Genomic DNA, 23,921 nt, shown 5'->3' on the forward strand with positions numbered 1-23,921 from the left:
AAGACATGTCAGGTCAAACCTGAAAAATACTACCCCTGGGTTTGAACTTTTCTTTAGAGTTCAGATAGAGCTAAGAAGAAATAAATAAAAACACTTCCTCTGAGTTTAAGCTTTTCTTTAGGGTTCAGATAGAGTTAAGAAAAAAATAAATAAATATGTATAAATAAATAAATAAATAAATAAGATTTCTTGTGCTTTGGATGCAACTGGGCTCTGAGCCTAATAGTCAATGTGACCTTCAACAAGTGCCTTGTGTTTCAGGGCCTATTCTCTATTCTTTGAACTTGTCAGAGTAAAGCCATTTTAAGTTTGCTGGGGGAAGTTTCTGAGTGTTCGAAGATGAAGAAAACAGTCAAGGATGCCTGTCTGTGTTTTATTCCTTCAGAACACACTGTCAGGAAATGGTTTTATTCATAATGCTGCCTTGCGTTTTCTCTCACTGTGATGATCACACCTTATTATCTTATCTAGATTTATTATTATTGAAAAGGTCTAGTTTATTTAATTACAAAAAACTGATCGTCAGGTATGTGTGACAATTCACAGAGAACTGGCTTTTGTGGTGACCAGCCTGTGCTTTGTGACTGTTCTAGGGAGAAGTGAAACTCCCCTTTATGTGCACAGGTGCACAGAATTAGGTTGTGGGTTTTTTTTTTTTTTTTTTTTTTTTTCACATCTTAACTTCAGTCCTTGGGAGTTTTAATTTTCTTTCCTATTCAAGACTGTAAAGTTGGATTTTGAAGTTATATCTCTGTGGATATGAAATAGAAGATCACAAGTGCATGTCGATCTTTCAAGATCAAATTCTAGAGTGAGCAAAGGCTACTCCTTACTCTGTTCCTCATGAGAGATTCAGGATTGACAGACACACACAAAGAGAACTTGCATATTTCTTGCTCTCTCTTAAGTAGCTTTGCAGAGGCCTGTTACCCCAAAAGGCGAAGTTTACAGCCCCAAGATCATTCTGAAATCCAAGGGTGTAAGCTTGTTTATTATGGGTTTTGCCCATCTCCTCTGAGACTAATTTGGATCAACTCTTGCCAGTTGTCATCTGTTTTTCAGTCTCAGTACCATTTTCTTCATTTAAAACTCCTATGAGTTAAATCTACACGCAAGCTGGCAGAGGTTAAACCCACATGAAGACTGGCAGAGGTTAAGCCCATATGCAAGCTGGCAGTGGTTAAACTCATATTCAGGTTTCAGGGGTTAAACCCACATGTGGGCTAACTTGAACATGGATAAAACTGACAATTCCAAAAATAATACTCTCTCGTTGAGGAGGAAATCCAAAGTGAAAGTAAAAACTAAATTTGATGACCACCATGAGACCGTAAAATCTAAAAGAACAAATTCAGAAAAGAGAGGAGAGAGGATCATAATACCAATATTTTTTTTTAAGCAGAAAAAGATTATAGATTTGACAACGAGGGTGCAAATAAAGACCTATTTTGAATTGGAGGCAAGAAAATTATATTTAAAAAAAAAAAAAAGACGTCTCCAGGAAAAAAAAAAATCTCTTATTTTTTTTCAGTGCAATAGTTAGGTTCCTTCATATTATAGAGACATATACACAATGTTAACAACCATGAAAAACAATACAAAACGCCCTCCATTTAACAAGTAGAAAAATATAACTACTATATATGGCAACTGTGAATCTAATACTGTACAGAAGTCATTTGTGGGTTTTACAAATAAATTATAGCTTAAATGCCTTCTTAAAATTTTTTTTCCTCCCCCCTTCAGATGTACACCAGAAGTTACAACAGGAAAAGTCCCGAGCCTAACAGAAGGCAAATTAGTGCCAGTCGAATGTTCTGCCCACGAGCTTGAAAAATTTCTTATTTGGCTCATGAAAATATTCGTGCAGTTTATCAAGTAGTTTGGGATCCACTTGGGGATGTGCCCGGCCTTTGGACTCGTGTAAGCAGCGGTCCTTGCCACTGTCTCGCAGGCAGTAGAAGCCCTTGGTTTTGTTAAAGTAGAAGTTCGAGGCGTTGATCTGTGGAGACAGTTTCAGGAACCTTTCGACCTTCTGGATCTCAGGGAAAGGGTCTCTGATGAGGCGGTCACCATCTACAATGTGGATGTGGCCCAGCGGGAAAAAACGCAGCCAGTTCAGCATATGTGCATGGTACAGGCTGCGGTTGAGAGCCTTGTAGTCCACATTGAGCCGTCCACCCCGCATCAGGAGGTCCTCGATGGGTGGGTAGGGCTTGTGTTTCTGAAGGTGGTTGTACAACACCTGGGTGTAGTCGGACAGCACACGCTCGGATGGGTCCCTCAGGATGAGCAACAGGCGGATGGTGGGGTTCATGCTGTGGATTCTCTCAGGCACTTTGGGCGAAGTGAAGTAGGCAGGTGTCTTCTCCACCGTAAGCTGGTGCGGAGAGGAGAAGGGCATCTGGGTGAGGTACCAGCCCAGGCCTTGGCTGTAATGTTCCTCCCAATCGAAGAAATGGACCTCGTTTTCAGCTGCGGCAACATCAGGATGCAGGCTAAGCATCTCCAGCAGGGCTCGGGTACCACCCTTGCGCACCCCAATGATGATGGTCTGTGGCAGCTGCTGTGTGGAACCATTGGATGCTGGACCTTCTCCAGTGTCCTCTGGGCGAATAATCACCTTCCTCAGAAGCTCTTGCTGTTTGAGCCCCGGGCCAGGAGCAGCCGGGTGGGAAGGCACAAGCTGGGGCTGGGCCACCAGCAGCACTGCACCCAGAAGCAGCAAGGTCATGCTGTACAGCTCAGGAACTTCACTGGGCCACACGCCCCTGGATCAGGAAGCGGCAGGAAGAATCCCTCTTAATTACTGGAACATGAGTGTCTCCAGTTTCCGATTACTAGGAAGGAAAAGAAGAAACTTTTAATCTCAAGCAGGCATGGAAATAATCCAACAAACATCTATAGTCGTGCACGCCGTCCTCACCTCCCTCAAACTCTCTATTCTATAAAGGAAGGATAACAGACAAGGACTAGAGAGCAAATATTTTTGGGTTTTGGGACAATATAGTTTCCATGGCAACTCCAATTTCAACTGTACTTTTCTGGATCTGAAGCAGCCACAGACAATAGATAGAGGCACGGGTATGGCTGTGTTTCCATAAAACTTTTGTTTGTGGACACCAAAATTTGAATGTCAATTAATTCTCATGTGGTATTAAATATTACACGTGATTTTAAGATTTAGTTCGATGGTGTGTGTATGTGTGTGTGTTTGCAAATATCTGCTCATGAGTGCGGGTGGCATCAGAGGCAGGAAGCCTGGGATTCCCTCCATGTTGGAGTTATAGGCTTTTGTGAGCCCTCCTGTAGTAGGTGTGTAGAAGTGAATTCTGGTCCTCTGCAAGAACATTATGTGCTCTTAACTTCTGGGCCATCTTTCTAAGTCTTTTCCATATTGATTGCTGTTTTTAAAATAATCTATGTACTTAGCTGTGCAGTTGTATAAAAGGGGGCTTTCCCAGTTAACCATAGTTTGCCAATCCCTGGTATAAAGAAAAGGACTAGAAACAGCCTTTCAATCATAGAAAGCATCTAAGAAATATCTCTCTCCTATCAGCCTCTAGCAGAGGCTCAGGTAATATGGAAGCAGGCTTGTTTCTCTATCCCATTTCTCCCACCAGGGGTTTCTATTCCAGTGGGGCGAATAAGCCCATATGGAGGAATGAATGAATAGTCCATTGCTTCCCCCAGCATCAGACTCTGGTTGCTGCCTCATCATAGACACTGTGTTTCTCAGTTTTGGGTCTGGTTAATGTATACAGACAGATGTGACAGTATGCTGAAGCCATCTCTGTCGCATGTACTTTACAACTGCAGCTATAGCCTTGCAATAAGAACAGCTCTGGTCAGCCACAGGTATGGGTAGGAGGACAATGACCCTAGCTCATGAGTAAGAACCAACGGCTACAGTTCAATCACTGGGTTTGGGGATAGTTTGTTGAATTTGGCCAAGGGAAATGTGTATGCACTGACTGCAGGCAACAGGCAGCAGCATGATTGACACAGACTGGAGCTGTATGTTAGGTTGATACTATATGAAGAGATGTTGACTCATTTGCCTAAAACCACTGAAAAGTCTTCATAACAGAAGACACTGAAGTGCATCTAATGGGATTAAAAAGGCAATATTATCAGAAGAGCACAAAGCTTCCTCGAGCACAAAGTTTTACTATTTATAAAGTGGCTCACAACTGGCAGAGTTCCGTGTCATCACAACCACACAGTGTGGCATAGCAAATCAAGGTTAAGATCCTCACGAATTTATAGGTGATAGTCCTAAAATGTAAGGACACAAAAATGTCATAATTCATTTTGAAACTCAGGGCCCAAATTAAAAGCTGTAAATGGAGAGTTTTCGTGCTCACAAACTTCCTCCCTTCTTTCCTCCACTATTTTGAACTGTATCACCTGTTGTGATAAAGTCCTTGCAGGACATCGACTGTTGGCCTAGATTTAGGAATTCACATAGATAACAAGCCATAGTTGCCACTTTGAAAAATGGAACTACGTTTTACCATTCTCACACAAAGAAGTAGAGACACTGGCTTGCTTTGGTCATTCACAAAGGGTTGGGAAGGTCCCAGCCAGGGGACTGTAGGATTTCTCCAGTCAGTGAAATGTTTGCTTTTTTCTTCATATAAGCTTATCATTTACTTGGCCATAGTGCATTGATAAAGAGAAAATTCAATTCGGGGCTCCCAAATTTGGGGTCCTCAGACACAAGGTTATGTTATTTTAAAAGTGGTTAAAAACATGAGCCCTAGGCTGGAGGGTGGCCCAGCTGTTAAAAATGCTCGCTGCTCTTCCAGAGGACCTGATTTTAATTCTAGCTCAACGTGGTGGCTCATAGTTGTAATTCCACTTTCAGGGGATCTGACCTCAGCAGTCACCAGACACACATGTGGTCACCAGACACACAGACATACATACATGAAGACAATCAAATAAAATAATACGAAAGCTAAAATCTTGAGCACTGAACCAGACAGAAGCTTTTGGAGAGTGGCGAGCACAAAGAAAAATGGACAGATGAGCTAAGAAACTTGAGGTCAGTGAGGACACCCTTGGGGGAAGGTGTTTATGGAGGGTGTGGCTAAGCAATGTGGGTTGGGTTGGTTTGGCAAAGGGTGTGGTCAGTGTGATAAGATTGCTTTCCTCAAAGAAAGGATTCAGGAAGATTTACCAAAAATTTTTTCCCTCTGCACTGTTCAAGTGGGTGGAGCCAATGAGCCAGTTGTGCCTGCTTCGTACACATTTGAGGGTGGTTTGTCCAGAAAGGTCAAGGGGAAAGAATGAACCACAAGTGAGACATGGGTAGCCCTACCTCTGACATGCTAGAGTGCCTCACAGTGTGTGGTGGCCACAGCTGTCACTTTCTTAGAATTCTGCCTTTGGACTCAGGACCCAAGAACCACTAACAATTCACAGAATTCAACACTCATATGGCCAACATACAGGTACAACTGAAATCTGTATTATCTGGCTGCTCATGATTTCTCTGCTTTATTCTGAAGCAAATTGGTCACCACAGAATACACCTGAGACTCTTCCTAACAGAGAATTACCAGCAAACAGCAAAGAAGATACTAATATTGTTTGTCTGGAATGTTGAGAGAGAAAAATAGTCCAATTGTTTTTTTCAGTAACAAATGCTCAGTCTTGCAAACATACAAGCAACATACATACTGAACAGGTTATATTTATAGATACATAAATATAGATAAGTATATAAATATTAGATATCATTATATATGTCTGCATATGCATATACACATATGCATGCAACAACAATTAATAGAAAAAGAGACCATGAACTTGAAAAACAGTAAGGTGGGGGATATGGAGGGTTTTGGAGGGAGGAAATGCAATGGAAAAAGATGTAATTATATAATAATATCAAAAATAAGATAAAAGTTTAAAACTGGACAGTTGAGCATTCAAAAAACTGTTTATTTCTGCTTTCTAATACATTTATTTATGTCTAGATCTTTTTCATTATAAAGATATTGGTGTTATACAGGTAATGCTTACTAGCCCTGCACACACACACACACACACACACACACACACACACACACGCACGTGTGTGTATGACAAAATACAAACTATAATTACACATAAGAAGAATGAAAAGCATTTTAAACAAGAAACTATAAATAATAGATGTACTGCGTAGGATTTTTATCTCATTTCTTTTTGGGAACTATTTTAAGCAAGAAAAATAAAACATTGTAGCATGGACGTTATCATTTGTGTGTGTGTGTGTGTGTGTGTGTGTGTATACATACACACATATATATGTATGTATATACATATATGTATATATATACACACATATATATTTGTATCTTATTTTTGATATATATGTACACACATATATATTTGTATATATATATATGTGTATATATATATATACACAAAATCATGTATGTATATGCACACATAAAATCATGTAGTATATGCATACATACACATGTGGACACATATAGAGAGTCCATATATTTATAGTTAGATATGCTATACAAATGTCATGCATATCTAAAATGTATACATATGTATATGTGTGCATATCACATGTGTAAATGTATAGAATATATATGATAACATAGTAACTCATTTATGTGAAGAACATATATGCATACAATAACTGTATGTTTCAGTGCTTTGATAACTCAAGCTCCTATTGACACAATCAGAATTATTTGGTCTTTTACTCACAGGAAAGAATAACATCTGTAAGTTCACATGAACCCAAAAAACAGTCTCTGGGTTTCCTGACCTTGACAATGAGTTTTCAAACAACAAGGAAGAGAGTCCTTTTATCTTTGCCTTTCATTTCACACATGAGGAAACCCTCGGGTGACTTGGCTATAGCCACATTAAAACTCTGGGCCCGTAACTTTTGGCCAGTGAGTTCCAGACTAGTGAGCTGAGTGCAATTATTATACTTCCAAGCATATGATCTGGATATAGAGCAATGATAGTGAGGGGTGGGTGTTATCCAAAAAAAAAAAAAAAAAAAAAAAAAAAAAAAGACCCATGTAATACACTCAGCTACAATTCCTCAGTTTCCCATTCTAGAAGTCAAATATACACAGAGGACATTGGGCACAGTATTAAACTCATTTATTGCTTTTAAGCAGTAGATGGGAAAGAAGATCTATACAGCCTGTGGGGTCAGACAAGGTGTCCTGCCTCTGGTTTTGAGTTTAGATGAACTGACTTTGATTCTTGGCCTCAGTCGGATCATCTGTGAAATAAGAGTCTACCCCAAATGATACCTTTGAACCTTCAATGAAGAAGTATGTGCCAGAAAGAGAAATGAGTCACATTTGCACTTTAAATTTTCTTAGAAGCCATATGAGAGAAATCCAATTTTATATGACTCAACGTATGCAAAATGTCATTGTTCCAGAAAAAAATCATAATATATAATTAATAAGCAATTTTTTAGTATTTTACAGTAAGTCTTGATTAGCCTGTGTGTGTCTTTTTAACAATAGCAGTTCACTTCCTGGCTCTGTGAAGCCTGGGGCAACGGTAGTGGGTAAAGACAGAGGGCTCAGGAAGCTGTAATTCTTCACTTGACACCTTCATAGAGAGGTCCCCTCCCAACTCACAGAGAGTCCCTGTGCAGGAAAAGGACAAGGAAGGCAAGCCTGAACTTGCAGGTGACATAAATACATTCATATTCTTTCTGTTGATAACTTCATTATTCTCTCACAGGAAATAAACCAGGTGACCTTGAACACAGAAGGCTATCTGAAAGCTTGGAGCTGTCAAGGGCACAGACACAGATTATTCCAAGCACCTGGAGCTGAGGCCAAGCACCCTGGCAAGAACATAGACAGCAGCTCCAGCTTCTGTTGGCACCAGGCTCTGGGCTGGCAGCTTCACACATAGCATGCCCCGCAGTCTTGACAAGGAGTCCTCAGGACAGCTACCATTACTATGGAAAAGAGGGACTCAAAGGAATCAGAGATTTATCAGGAAGGAGTGAGCAGAGCAAGCACTCAAGTGGAGTCTGAGCAGGTAGACCCAGAGCCTGGATGTGCCTCTCATATCTTCTCCTCCCCACCTCCCTGCACCCACCCCATGACAATACTGAATACCAAGTATGGAAAATCATGTGTCTGCAGGCTCTCCCAGAAGATGGTCTCCATTGTCCTTTGAATGCAGTCTAAATAGCTCAGGCTGGGAACCCTTATTGTGAGACCTGCATGCCTCTTGGGCTTCAGTTTCTTTCTTTGCCAAGCTCTGGCCATACTAGCTTCTCTATGCCTCATACTTCAGCAAGTTCATCCCAGGTTTGGACTCGGCATTTATAGATCCTTGTTTCCAGAATTCTGTATGCCAGGCTTTGTGAAGCTGTCTCTTTCCTGCTATTTAGATTTTATTTCACCTATGAGCTTTTTCTCAATGGTTTTTACATTGTCCAGTTTTAAAGGCCCCATCCATTGTACCAAATCACATCTGTGCTCCACCTCTCCACCCAGTCCTGCACACCACTGAGTCTCTTGGCAGTGACCAGTCTTCCTCAGATGTTCACTCCAGAGAATGGCATTATACCTGGCTCACTGTAGGGGGCAAAGACTTATTTTCTCTATGAACTTGTCAATGCAGGGGCCAGTAAGGCCAACGGCTATAAGTTACAGGGAACAGATTTTAATTTAGCAAAAAGCAAAACATAACAGCCTATTCATTGGAAAGACTGCCAAATCATAATGTTTCTCCTATTCCTAGAGAGTCAAGAAGAAGCCAGATGTTGAAGAGTGTGTGTGGGGGGTATGGGGGGCTTCATATTGCTCAATGATTGGACAAGCTCACCCAGGAGTCTAGAAAATATCTTAATTAAAAAGGAGGGGTAGCTATGAAATAACCCTTCAAAAATATTTTAATTTTCTCCTTAAGTCTTTTTGTTACATAATTCACATTATGACTCAGACTCCAAATGTAATTAACTCTAATATACCCTTATAGTCTCACCAGTAGAATGTATTCACTATCAGGGAACATAAGCAGAATATTTCATGAGACAGTGGCGTTCATGTTAATCTGTCTTCAAGATACCTTCACCATCCTGGCATCCAACAGGAGCACACAACTGACTCAAGCATGCATCTCCTCTAGAGTAAAAGGCTTTGCGATTTAAGAGATGGAAAGAAAGAGGTTATTTGATGAGCGGTCACTGTGTCAGAGAGTAACTATGAGAGCAAATGGCTTCTCTAGAACCTCTAACATGACTACCAATGAGAGGCATTGTTCTCTTTCTTTATTTCGTATTTTTAAGCACTGAAAGGGTGTTAGAGAATAGTGAAGATGCAAGAGAGCTCTGGTAATTGGACAGACCCAAATGGGAACTCTTGTTGGAAATAATCTCAGATAAGTATATTACCTCTTAGGTAGTCAATGTATCACACCCTTGTCGTCCAGGAAGATATATGAGACCACAGGTGTCAGGGGTAGATATTATGGCAGGAGAGTGGGACCTGGAGACAGCAACACTAAGATTAACATGTGAACAAAAAAACACGTGGCAGAGAAGGGCTGGAAATACTTCTTGACTGGTGGCAGAGGCAATAAGCAGAACACATCTAAGAGAAGCCAGACACACACACACACACACACACACACACGACAGAGGTGGGTACAACATAGAAGAACTGATGAAAAGCCACGATCCTCATGTCCCATGTTCAATTCTTTATTCTTCAACACAGGACCTGGAAAGCTTCAGGGAGTGGCCTAAGCCTCGGAGCCATTTTTATACAAATTCTATAAAAATAGGCCTAAGTCCACCACATATGTGGGCAATCAGTTTTAGGTCATTATCTTCGCTAAGTATGCAACACAGTGAGTGTCTAGCACACAGTAGGTTCTCAACAAATGTCACTGTCCTAGTGGTTTTGCCCATGAGAGTTAAGGAAGTAACTTATTAAGGTTAAGTAGCCACCTCAAGGTCACAGGATCAGGAAGCATCAAAACTATACTGCAGGGTCCCTCTCCAAAGCTCTTGCTTTGCCTTCTCCCATCTTGGAAGGGAAACTTCTCTGTGGACAGTACAAATATACTCTGGGCAAAGGCAGACATTCCTGAAGAAGCCAGAGAAGATGGCAGAAGGCACCAGCTCTAATAAACTGCTGTGCAAAAACTGCTTCTTTTAAGTCTCCCATGGTGATGAGTGATTTAATTTTCTGGAATGTACTGAAACCTGAGTAGAGACAGTTTGAACAACAGTACTGTCTTTTTTCTTTTTTTTTTTTTTTTTTTTTTTTTAATGCAACTAAACTGGGCAATTGAAAGCATCAGGTTATTTGTTCATCCTGAAAAGTCAAAAATGTCTTCACTTTGATCCTCTCACAGTGATTTAAGAGTGTTGCCACGGTGTCAGATTTCCATCCTTGGCAGGGCATCTTGGAAGGCAAGGAATAGGAAACAGATTCAGTCTGTGCCTGTCAGTCTGTGAAAGGACACGGATATTTCAAGACCTCCATAAATATTTATTGTCTTGAAATTGCCTCTACATGACACTCCTCAGCCAACGCTGACATTCAGTTTTGTTTGGAGATATGATAATTGCTGGGAGGTAGGATGAGGTAGAAAGAGTTCAGGGTAGGAAAGACTGAAGGACAGCTCACATAACATTAATAAGTGTTCTTAAAGTACATTTGCTGTCTGAGCTAAACAAGTCAAATTGGACCCAAGTTCCCTTCGGAGTGATTCATACTCTTGGAATGCGGATCCTCCAAGCTCTCTGAGTTCCCTGGAGTCCTCCATAATAAGGGAAGGTTCCAAATCTATGAAAGATTACCTGGATAATGAACACTGCCCGACAGGATCGAGATGAGGGTGGGAGTGGGGGAGCATATCTTGGCAAGGACTGGAAGGGCACCATGTTGCCCTTGCAACATGAATCAGAGAATCCCATCTCCTGCCACAGGGTAGCTGGAGGTCAAGCAACACAACAGCATCCTTCCCTCCAGGTACAAGATTAGACCCAAGGACCCTGAGGAGGAGTTAGAAGGAAGTGGCTCCAGCTTTGCCTCCAGCAGTCCAGGATGTTCACCACATTCCATCAGAAGTACTGCAGCTATTCAAGTGGGAGAGGAAATGCCAGTCTTACAGGGTCTAGTTAAAGAGGAAAACGGTACTCTAAAAGTTCGGGGAAAGGTGTGAATCTTTGTGTCTGTAAGTTCGCAGGGACACTGAGGAGTCCATGGAACAGGCCTGGAATCTTGATGCCCACTACGATTCTCAGGGCTGTGGCCTGCGGAGGGGCTGTCCTTTGATTCCCTGTTTGGTTTTCACTGGGGTGGACATGGCTTGTTTTTAAACCCAGGATTAACAACAATCCGACACACAACAAAGAGAGAGATCAGTCTGGCCACAGAGGTGGAGTTCTTCCAGGAAGATGATAGATAACAAGAATTTGGAATTAACAAGAGGGTTTCCAGCCAAAGCTTAGGGTCCTCCCTCTACTCTGTAATTCAAAACCTTCAGGAAAGCTCTGAAACTCTCAAGAGCACTGGCTCTATATTTTTTTATTGTAAGGATTAAATAAAATAGTATGTATGGGGCGTTTAGGACACTGTTCATATGGCATGCCTTCAAATCATGGTATCTAATTTTATCCCTAAAAATGCTTCGCAGTATAAATAGGATCTAGGGGGTGATAATTAGTCAAATGCATTTGTTAGGGAGCCAAACTGCTGCGGTGACTCAACCAGACAGAAGCTGAAGAAAGAAAGGACAGTGGCACAAAGACAGGATTAGGCTCTCTGTTTGAGGACAGCACAGAACAGGGTCTTGCTAAGACACCCCCACCCCCACCCCCACCCCCAACAAAAGTAGAACAGCAGATGCTAGTTGCTGCAACTCTGGAGAAGGGAGGGAGACAGAATTCCTTCTCAGTGTGCTTCATGTTGGGCACAGAAGGCAGCAATGACCTAAATAAATCCGTCATTAGACACAGAAACACAGCGGCAGAGGCAGCACACGGCAAAGCCATGTGACAGGAGAGCGGACAGGACCTCTCGTATTACCATGTAGCTGAGTGGAAATAGAGCCTGCCAGCAGATTGGAGGCTGGAGCTGGGTGCTGCAGCAAGAGTGCTCCAGCCGCAACTCAACCGTTGGCAGATGTTTTCTTAGCTGCAGGAAAGTTCCTTCCTAGGGCAGAGGGTCATCCTTCATGCCACATGTGGTGAACACTGATGGGTTCTGTATATTTTCCCAGAAATGCCTAGACACAAGTGGTGTGATAGGCACAAAATCCATGTACCGACATCTTTACCTGTCATGGTACCTACTCAAAGAGAGAGAAACTGAGATAGACAAAGAGCAAGAACCCCAAAGTCATGCGCAGAGATGCTACACAGAGTAGGGTAACATGATGCCCTAAACCAATGCTTCTGAACACAAACCCCTATAAATACAAACAAATGCCCATGAACACAAATCCCTTTGGATCTGTGTTGGGCAAGGGAGTATAGAACAGTTTACAGATATAAAAAACTATGTGTAATACAAAGCAAATATTTTGTCCACTTAGACAAAGCTCAAGAGAGGTCAGCTTTAAAGGGATGTCTTGTCAGTATTTATACAGTGAAGCACTGTTACCCAATATGATTGCAGTTGAAGTTCAGCATCTTTGAGAAGCAATCTGGTTTAGGTGAGGGCCTGCAGTCAGGGTCCGAATCTGAAAGGACAGGTGTCTTTCTAAAGGAAAGGAAATGAAGAACCTTCTTTTTGTGTCCAACATGTGTGAAGACAAGGAAGAAGGAAGCTGTCCAAAGACCAGGAACCAAACTGTATAAATAGCTGAGTCCTCACCACTTAATTTTGAGATCTCATCCTCCAGGAGCGTGAGCAATGAGTAAGCACCCATCTCTAGCATCTGCTTAGAGCAGCCTCACTAGCACACAGTCCTCAGGGACACAGCGGCGGAACTAAGCATCTTGCTGGAAGCCCTTCCACTGCATAAGCACCGGACTATCTGCTGGATGGAGGCAGATGATATCACACAGGAAGTCAGTTGACTGTTAGGGACTGTGGCAAGCAGGCTGTGCACATGGTCTGTCTAAAGAGGTAGCTGCTGACGCCTCTGGCAGATGTCCTTCAAGTCCAGGAACTGAAATGATCTAATACTCAGGGTTTTCCAGACCCGACTATGAATATTTACGTCAGCAGTATTGGGTTTTATTAATTAGTGCATGGATATATGTTGCCAGATAAGGACAAGGTAAGAAAAAAATGAGCCGGAGAACATATCAAACCTGTAAGTTCTGATGCCTAAGATATGCACTTTGCCTACAGGTGAGCACTCACTGTTACAGTGACTTCTGTAAGGTTTCTGAACTGCATAGAATTCTAGAGATATGTAAACAGTCCACTCACTGTCGTTAAAGAGTTCCCTCTAAAGTAGAAGTCACTGATAAAGGAGCTAATGACCGAATTTCTGAGTAACCGTGAAGAGAGCCGTGCAATTAAGAGGCTCAGACGGAAGAGAATTGGAAAGAAGCAGGGCGTGCCTAGAAGGAGACCACAGAACAATTATGGAAGAGACATAGGCCTTGCTCTACAGAACCCTCAGCAGGGCATTCATTCTCAGTTGTTTGTAGCAGAAAACAGGGGTAGGTGTGTGTAGCCTCTAATGTAGAATTTGCTGTGGGGATCACAAGCTGTTAGTGAGAGTTGGCAGAGATGAACTTTGAGGGTCTTGGGTGTTCCATGGTGTCCCCAGCAGGAGAACAAACACAGCAGTGCTCTGACTTTGAATTCCTGCAAGGCCATGTCATCAAATAGATTCCCACTTGGGGAAAACTATTGAAAATTCTTGGAAATTTCTACTCAGAGATTTGGTATACATGGGCGCTTGATTTATCACACACACACATAAAAACAAGTGTTTTGGCCAGGGATAGTGATACGTCCTAGATCCTATGCTTAGAAAGCAAAGGCAGAAGTGAGTTGCGTTGTGAGATTCTGTCTCAAAACCGTAAAATAAACTGAAAGCAGCTTTTTGTACACATGCTTCATCACTGATGGTGGAGGTGTCCTGACATATCCCTGTAAATCAAAAATGCAGTTAACTCGTAGAGCCTATGGAACATCTCTGCTGAGCAGCTAGGTACACCGGTGTGTTTGGTGGTTTCCCTGGTGAACTCGCCTGACTTGGAGGTGTGGCAAGGGCATCACCCCAAGAGAGAATGATACCAAGCATTGTTGGATCAGGAGCTACTCCAAATTTAAAATTAAAATGCATTTTCTGCTGAATGCACATCGCTTTCTTGCCATAGAAAAGCTGAAAAGTCCTATGTTCACAGCACAAGTTATCTGTACTGCCAAGCACTGTGAATAAACCAGAGAAAGAACAATGCCAAAGACACAACCCAATCACAGGCTGGAGACATTGCTTTGTGCACGAAACACTTGGCATGCAAGTGGCCCTGAGTTTGACTCTCCAGAACCCATGGAAAGTTTAGTATGTTAACATGCATACTAGTGCTCCAACAGTGAGGTAGATGGAAGAGATAGGAGACGTCTAAACTCAGAGGCCAGCTGACAAGACATGCACAACTAAAAACCAAAAAACCAAAACAAACAAACAAACAAAACAACAAAAAAAGCCCTAAAAACCAGAGATACCCTGTCTCAAATAAGGTGCAAGGTGAGGTTCTGTACCTTTGGTGACACCCTGACCTCAACATTCACATGATGGTGTAAAACTTCACACACACACACACACACACAAACATACACACATATGTAGAATCATGTACGTACATATCATAGACATAGATTCAGACACAGAGAGATATCATATACATACATACCCTAGACATAGATGCATATTCAGAGAAGGAGAGAGACACAGACAGACAGACAGACAGACAGACAGACAGACGGACGGAGAGGGAGAGGAACAGGGAGAGGGAGAGGGAGAGGGAGAGGGAGAGGGAGAGGGAGAAGGAGAGGGAGAGGGAGAGGGAGAGGGATGGAGAGAGGGAAAGATTTTAAGATACATCCCCTATGAAGAACACAGGAGCAAAGCTGGAATGAAAATAAGCAAGGCCTGGCATCCTAGCAGGTGCTGAATTCATAGTGAACATATCTTTTTTCTGAATAAATCTGTGATACTTAATGGAACAAAATCTTTGCCCTCTGCTGCCACACACACATACACACACACACACACACACACACACACACACACAGAAACCATGAGGACAAACTTGAAAACAAAGAACAAACAAACCAAAACAGCATTTAAATGCTATTTTAGTTCAACATGCCTTTGTTATAATTATCAGCCTGGGTGCTACAAAATTAATTAGTACTTCAATTTTCTCTGACTTGAACTTCAATTTATCTATAATGATTCTACTATAAACAAGGGACACCTGCTTTGTTATCTTGCTCATCTAAAAGCTATGTCATCTATCCGTATACTCTGCCCTTGACGTAACTCTGTTGGAGGTCTTTTATTATTTCTTACTATAATTTCACTATCTTCAGATCAAATCTGATGGCACCTGTCAAGAAAGATTATTAGGATTCTCATCTTGCCTTCTTTCAGAATGTGAATACAAAATGATTGACTTGTGCTTTGTACCTTCAAAGTATTATTTATTTTTACTTAGATAAAGCATTTGAATCTCTTGGCATCACAGGAAACTTTCTAGCATCAGCTAGATGAATCCAGGCACTCACAATGGGAAGGTTTGTGGAGTTAAGAGTTTGGCTTTGAACCCTAGCTCCACAGACCTTCTCCTGGGTAGCCCAGATCAAATCCTGTGATCTGTATGCCTCGTTGTCTTATCTGAGATGTGAAGATTGCAACAGTACAGACTTTGTATGATTGTCTGAAAACCAAAGGAAGTGTTAGTATAGAAAGGGCTAAAGAGGCGTAGAGAAAACCCTCACGAAATGTCAGCCATTGTCACTGTCTGACTTCTGCCTTCTATTGTAGCAGATAAAGGCTCTATTCAGGCGGTCTAAGTAACTAACCTAGATAATCTCAGGCACATACAACAGGTCCCTACAAAGTCTCCTTTGCTTGAAAGGACTGGCGCACAGAAATGGATCCATGTCAAACTACTATAAGAAGCTGCGGCCCAGTTCAGTTTTGTGTTCTGCGTTCTTTGTGACCTTGGTCAAGACTTGGGAATATTCTAGACCTCGTTTGAATAGGGAAGTAATTAGGACAGAGATTCTAACTATTTAACACACATCTTAAAAGAGAAACATTCAGAAAATGAAGACACATCCTCTTGTGTCATAGCAATTACCTCTGATTCCAAACAGGACGATTCCTGTTGAGTTAGCCATAAACCCTTAGCACTCACCATCAGCCTAACACACACAAATTAAATGCAGCAACACATAGCACATTTCCAACCTGCTAAGGTGTTCTCAATAAAGAGAGGTGGAGGGATAGAGCTTTTTTAAAATAGGGAAATCACAATAGGGAAATCTACCGTTTTCAGATCACAGCTAACACTTATTCAATGAATATTAATTGAACTAAAGACCTGGTGTGGAGTAGATGAAATAGGATAAAGAGCAGTCTTTAAAAAGATGTTTAGTCATTACAAGAATGAAATAAGTTAAGACTGCAGTACGCTGTTATGGACATGTTACATTTGAATGTCTCTCCCCATGGGCCCACTGTGCAAGGAAACTGTGGGCAGAGAAACAGTCACTTCCACAATGAAAGGCAAAAGTCTGGAGCTGATATGAACTGAGCAACTGACAGAAGTTTTCAGTGTGCTGCTTGGAGAAGACACTGAAGATGACTTGGAGGCCTAGAAGAACAAGAACAAAGGTCAACAGCACGTTTGAGTGAACTCCAGGCTACAGCACAGGGATAAGGAAACGGGTAAAGAAAATAAGTGCTGCCTCAGGTCTGTCTCCTTGGAGGCTATAATTTTCCTTCAGGGTCTCAGTTTTCCACTTAGCAAAAAAAAAAAAAAAGGGCACTCCACTGTCCTATTTGACTGACTATAGGAATTAAATGCACTATTATAAAAGTCATCCTAACTTTCCTGATACAAGGAAGACTTTCTATATACAGGAAATTGGTGACATATACTCTGTCATAACCTGGACAAAAATGATAATAATAATTTGGGCTTTAAAAGAACTATATTTGTCTCCTTTAAATAACTGTCCTAAGAATGATAGGAAATTGCAACATTCCAAACATTAACACTTGAGGAAAAAGGTTCCCCCCAATACAAAAATGTTGCATATTTTTTCTTACAGAGGAAACAATAACAGAAAGCAAAAAAGGCAGACTACAGGACACAAAGTTTCCTAGCCTGGTCTTTATGAAGGACAGCTATTTGGAGACAATTTGTCATTTTCATAGAACCTTAAAAACTACCCAGGAAAGAGAGCAGGTGACAATAATCTCACACACTGGTCTGTCTAAGCCATGCAGGCCCAATCATAATGGGCCATGCAATCAGATTCTTACCATGTGGCCTGATGTCAACCCAAGGCCCTTCCACAACTTCGTTTGGGATGTGTGTGATAAACTTGAGACTGACAATGGGGATCAGTGTGAGCGGCCTCAATCTGCAAGACTCAAAAATAATTGTGTCCTAGAAGCAGGAGCCTTGAGCCCTGGGAGAGCTCTTTCACAGAAAGGCTCTGGTGAGAGTGCTCTGCCAAAAACAGAGAACTGGGAGCAACGACCTTGACAACAGAAGGAACATCTGCACAAGTTTCCTTAACTTCTTTAGGCAACAAAGGGCAGCTGTGCATGTGCACTCAAGAAGTATGAACATGAGCCCGCCCTCAAAGCTGATGTTTCCATTTATAAAAAATGAACTTTGAATTCATAATAATAGTACTTTCACTTCCCAACTACAAGGACCACCTCCTTCCCTTGAACCTTGCTCAGCAAATCCATCTACAAGCATTTCATCCTCTGTTACACTGTTGCACCTGAACTTAAGGCAAAACATCAAGCAACACGTAGAATTAGTTGTCCTGTTGTCTGGGACCCAAGTCCTCAGGGACATAGTCAAGTCAACAGTGGTCATAAGCACATCCCCTGGAAGAGTAGTGCTCTCCCAGTACAGGGGATGCTTCTTGCTTATTCAAGCTGCTTAAGCTTGAAGTGAAGGCCTACTTCTCACAATCTCCTCCTCACATTGCTTGCTTCATGGAGGCTGACGACAGGCCCCTGCACACTCAAGTCTTTCAGGGAATCTGAAAGAGAGCAGCAGCCACTGTTTCAAGCAGAACATATCACCAGCCTGAAGGGAAAGCAAACATACCCCAAAGTAGCAAACAGGAGATAGCTCCTAAATTCACAGAAACAAAACATAGGACCATCATGTACCTGGAAAAGAAATCTGTGTTGGTCTCCACACAGGACGTGATTTGCCATGGGATAAGGATGAATCAGGAGATCATCCAGAAAGAACGTAAGAATGACCCAGTGTGAAGCTGAAGACAAAAAGGCACAGAGGCTCTAGAACAGGAGGTAGTGTGCCCCAGATGTGGGGATACCCATGTCCCAGATCTGTGTGGGGGAAATCACAGGGCTCTCTTTATTAAATTACAGAGAATAAAGTGGGGAGGGATTTCAGTGAGCACACCAGCTGCCCAACTTGGAAGCTCATTAATACTTTCACTTTTTAAAGGCAAAGCAGAACAAGAAGAGAGAGCATTTACACACCTACTATATGCATTAAGTGCTTCAGCTAATTAAATGGACTGTCATTAAAATCACCATTAAATGCATCATTGCACTTAATCTTCAAGATTGAAAAGGAGGGTGTCAGGGTCTCTGGTGTTTTCATTCAACAGTTATTATGTACCAACAATAGTCTATTGGGTTTTGGAGGTGTCTTTCTGCAAATTCCCCACACTCTATAACTTCAGCTCCTGAAATAGATTTAATATTAAATAAATGAGCAAAGAGAATTGGATAAATTGAAATTATGAGTGATACCTAAGGAAGAGAGAAAGGATTTACTTTCCCAAGGTGACATCTGCACCGAAACCTTGTTGTGGTATGAGATTTCACCTATGTCTAAGTATATAATACCGCAATCTCTGGGATTCCACCTTACACTGGGGGACAGGGGAGTTTGTTTATCTCTGAGTTTTGTAAAGATTGCCCAGGACATCAGGAAAGACTAACAAGGAGAAATATTGCAGCCTGCAAACGGTTGCAAATGTTATAGAGCCAGCTGAGGGAAAGAGAGAAAAGCAGACAGATAAAAGATCTGTATTTTAGCTGAAGATAGCAATAAAAAAGAATTATGAAGTTCAGCCTGATCAATCACTGCCTGCCCTGTACAAACACAGCTATAATAGTTGCTCAAAGTAAGAGAGATCGATTTGAGCTCTCTGTTGACAATTAATTTTCTGCTTTCATTATTTCAAATGCCTCTGTGCCTCAGTTTCCTACTATATTTGTACACACACACACACACACACACACACACACACACACAAACACCTATTTACTTTTGGGCTAATTTTTGATGGCTAGAAACTATTGGGGAAATTTAAAGGGTTTTGAGATTTCTCTTCCTGCTTAAAGGATAAGGGAGATGGTCCCCAGGTCAATGTCTTCCTACTTTAGAGCAAAGTAATGAGAACACTTAATGAGGGACACTGGGTGGTTTTATTACACTAGTGTGGGGCATCAACCCATAAAACAAACAATGAGCTATACTCAAGATGGTATTCTTGATCTGGTTTTCAAAGAAAATCTGCTTTTCCAACCGGAGACACTAACAGTGAGTATTAGGCGCCACCACGTTGATACTATCTATGTGCCAGGCCCCTAATGGATGTTCTACCTATATTAAAAAAAAAAAAAAGATTGTCCATCAGTTAGCAAAACACACTCTACAGATAAGATAATGAAAGTTTTTAAAGACAAAATTACTTGCTAAATTCACTTGTGAAATAAAACAGAAAAACACCTTTTTTTCCCTTTCAGGGATATTTTCATCCCTGTGTGTAGCAGTCATGCTGAACTCTAAACTACTCTCAGAACAGTGCTCTACCTCTTTGTGTGGTCTTATATTTCTGGAGGATGGATAGAAGAGGAATCTAGCATCCTCTTAAAGGGATCCTGCACACAAGGTGTTCAGATGGAGCTCAGAGTAGTGGGGCGTGGGGGAGAGAATTCTCCCTGGATACTTGTTCCCAGGAAGGACAGGGCATACAGGATGCCACACTGAAAGGGTTCTCCAAGAGTGGGTTTAAACAATGAAAATCTAAAACCCAATCAAACAGGAGATCTACCTCACCAGAGGACCAGCAAGGACACAGTGGCTGGTGCCTCCACAAGGTGGCACTTGGTGCCCTTGTCTTTCATCTGCAACTTTACACTGCACCAGGACCTTCCAGCTTCTCTCTGGCTTGACAATTACAGATATTTTTTTATAGCTTTCCTTCCATATCAAGGGCCTTACTTTGGGATCCAGAGCAGTGGGATACAGGATGCAGGAGTCATTATCCTAAGTGCCTAGATGAGAATGGTCCTGACACGTTACTAGACTCCCGGTCCTTGGATTTCGTTTGTCTGCCTCTACTGGTTTTTCTGTTGTGTTGTCCTCTCTTTTCTCCCTATCCCCTCTACTCCTTCCTGTCTCCATTCTTGTCTCCCACAACATGCACTCTTGGTCTTCTGTCCTCATTCTATAGAAGTTCTTCATTGGTGTTTCACATGGGTAAGATAAATCAAGGTTGCTAAATCTAATGACTGATGCATTCCCCTATTAATATAATATATGAGTTCTTGGCCTCTGAGATAAATTATTCAATTTCCTATTCAGGACAATGGCCACTTTCTGTTGTCAGTTTCATGGGGCACCATCTGCCAGGCATCGTCTATCTCTTGACGTAGTTTATTTGGTTAACTGAGCATTAAACAACCATGTGTTATAAATTTGAACATTCCCATTTCCTGGATGTGAAGACTGAGGTTTATCCAGGTGCAACAACTTACCTTCTATGGTATAGTTAATACATAGTAAAGTAAATTCCATGGATAACTGAAAGTAATTCTGCTCATATTTTCCCAGACGACAGTCCATAGAAACACACTACTATTATGCTGCTCATGTTACACAAGGAGCTAATACTGTAGCAACAGAAATGGATTATTTTATCTTGGACAATATCTTACCATTGAGGAAACTATTAAAAACGGCCTCGGCAACTATACATGCAACAAACTCCTTGCTAGTTTGATACTTTATCTAGTGGCTGCCAGATCAGACATCTCAAATCCATCCACACAGCATGTTCTAACAATCTTTGGGACATCTCCATTCAAGTTCCTAGTCCCAGTCCAGCCAACCAGGCGAGGTGCATGTGAAAGGCCCTCTACTGGGCTGGCAGTCATCTGACGGAAGAGCAGTTATAGGGGTGAGCTTGCAAAGCATTTGACATCCAGAGCGGAGCCCTGCGGGTAGCCAACCTTCCTTCCATTGCTAATTTTGTTATTTGACGATAGCACACGTGTGTATAAAATCCTGGAATTGCTCACTGCCCCTTATCTCCTTCCCATCTCTATAGAACACTGGCCACCACCCCTATTAGTACATTTCCCAGGTTAGTGACTATTGGGTGACTTACGTGGTTTAACCAGAGCCATCACTGTGGCCACTGGATTGGAACCATGCAGTGGAGCCTGGTGGGGTCACCAGTGGGAGAGTAACTACAAAGAATGATGTCTTCCTCTCCCTAAATCTATCCATATCAAATATCTCAGCAGTGAGGGACAGGGCCCTCTGAGTCCCTCCTCCAGGCATGCTTGACTTGTGCAGACCCTGCGCTCCGCTCCTATCTTCAGCAACTTTTAGGGCATAACTCAACGTCTATGTCTTGGTGGAAAATAACATCTCCCGGCTCTGTTCCCTATGGTGTGGTATGGATTTTCTCCTCCCTTTCTTCCATGCTGTTTCCTTTGCCTCTGAGGCGTTGATATAAATTTGAGAGCTGAGTATTCATCTAACACTTCTTCTCGGCACCTGATGCAGCTATACGCCTCTGAATTCACTGCTGTTCACTAGACAGCGTCCACTGGTTAACACCTGTGTTTATTAACACCAGTATTTAGAAGGCAACTTGACAGTGTCAATTTAGCTAAGCAACAGTATTCAGTACCCACCAAGGCCCATTATATTTTGTGCCAGGGGTTTTTGAGCAGGTTTGCAGTACCAGGCATGGATTCTCTGTGTGGGGCAAGTCTCAAATCCAACCAAAGAACAGTTGATTACTTTACAGTAGTGCCACGGTCACAATGAGCTGATACATCTTGCCCAGCAGGCTGGTTTCATAGTAGAATGCATGGCTGCATGAGACCATGGGTTCACACCTTCTCTTCATGCTTCCCCAGAAATGAAAGCCAGCATGCAGAGGGGATGCTTCCACTTCCAGCTTGATTCCTCTGTGTTATGCATCCAAGGGGGTACGGTGTCTTTAGCAACATTGTCTTACCATCTGACTGGCAACCAAGAAAATGATAAGAGCTTATACTGTTTTGGAGATCCCTGACCAACAACTCATAAGGGCCCAGGCATGGGGTTGTTGTTTTAATAACCCATTGCCTTTAGTGGAAGCTTTCTCCAGCCATGCTGGGCATCTCCCTTCAAACAGTTTATTAAAAAATAAATGATATATTTTAATTCGGTTACAAGATAGTAGGTTTCCACTATGTTTCTTTTTTTTTTTTAATATCCCTACATCTGGTTAACTCTCCTCCCTACTGTCTTTTGTCTCCTGTCCCCCCTAACCCCTTCTTGCTTATCTGCCATGTATCCCCTGTCTCTAATCTCACATTGCTTATGTTCTATGATCTTTTTCTCCTTTATGCCATAATCCTCCCAATGGCCTCTTCTTAGGTTCCTGGCTTCTCAATGTACTGCAAGTTAAACACACAGAATTCGAGATTCTAATACTAGGTCTACAGAGATGAGCTTGGAGTGATATTTGCATTTAATAAGGCCCTGCCAGTACGACCCAGTACTCCTCTGGTGGCCTCATGGTGGCCTCAAAATTCCTTCTTCCCACAGATGGCTGAGAAAGACCGGGCTCATGATATCATGGTTTTAAAGGGATAATGTGAGTCTCTCGGTTACTAAATACATATCAGGTTCTGTTTCCCTCTTTTCATCGGGCAAATAAGACCTCTTAGACTAGATTGCTCCTTGCTTAGCTCATTGGGGAAAACAACATTTCTTTTGCGTCTTGGACCATTCCCACAGGCTAAACCATTTCACCTTTGAGATTACAGTGTAACCCTTTCCTTAACCTTCACATGGTTTGGAGTTTTCGAAAAAAGTAACTTCTCTGAAGGTGTAGAAAATGAGTGGAACTTTGGAAGTATAGAATAGCAGATGAACATGACCACACGTGGACCCTAGTACTCAGGAATATTAAGGATACATCCCCCCACACACCTATATTCTCAGCCCAGTGACTTATATTCTCGGTCCATGGTGAATGAATTTTTAAGTATCTGGGATGCACCTAAGCTGTTGCTTATTGTTTTTCTAAAATTCAAATCTAATTGACAGTCTTGTATTTGCATCTGTGACACCTATCAACTTTACACAAGGCAACGTTCGGAGCATAGCACCAGGCACTTTTATGTCTTCGGAATAATGTTGAGAAAATTAAAGCCCTGAAAAGTCACCCCTTACCGAAAGCCAACACAGACACATAATATCAGCAAAGCAAAAACACTTTGAAAATAGAATCTTAGATATCTGTCCCTGGCATGGAGTCCCTCCTTCCTCCCTCTGCTAGAAAGGGTCTGTTTGGAGAAGGGGTGGGAGTCAAGGGCAAACTAGTTTTCTCTAGGAGCCTTTCAGCTTGCTCTGGTCCATTTCTGGAGCAGTTATTTTTCCGAGCACAGCCAGGCGAGCACATGCCTTT

At 42.0% G+C, this 23,921-nt stretch overlaps 1 protein-coding gene across 4 annotated transcripts in view; it reads right to left on the reverse strand.

Moving 5' to 3' along the window:
- Positions 1-1,496: 1,496 nt before the first annotated feature.
- The window catches only part of Hs3st1 (heparan sulfate-glucosamine 3-sulfotransferase 1), a 30,066-nt gene continuing 7,641 nt past the window's right edge, over positions 1,497-23,921 (reverse strand). For 3 of the 4 annotated variants that reach the window (XM_076938430.1, XM_034508859.2, XM_076938431.1), the window contains exon 2: positions 1,497-2,840. In XM_076938430.1, coding sequence (XP_076794545.1) covers positions 1,799-2,734 — 936 coding nt within the window. In that variant the 5' untranslated portion in view covers positions 2,735-2,840 and the 3' untranslated portion in view covers positions 1,497-1,798. Of the gene's footprint in view, positions 2,841-9,397; positions 9,492-23,921 lie in introns of all 4 variants that reach the window. The other variant, XM_076938429.1, reaches the window with a different exon arrangement.

This window comes from Arvicanthis niloticus, chromosome 7 (genome assembly GCF_011762505.2).
Source record: "Arvicanthis niloticus isolate mArvNil1 chromosome 7, mArvNil1.pat.X, whole genome shotgun sequence".
NCBI lineage: Eukaryota > Metazoa > Chordata > Mammalia > Rodentia > Muridae > Arvicanthis > Arvicanthis niloticus.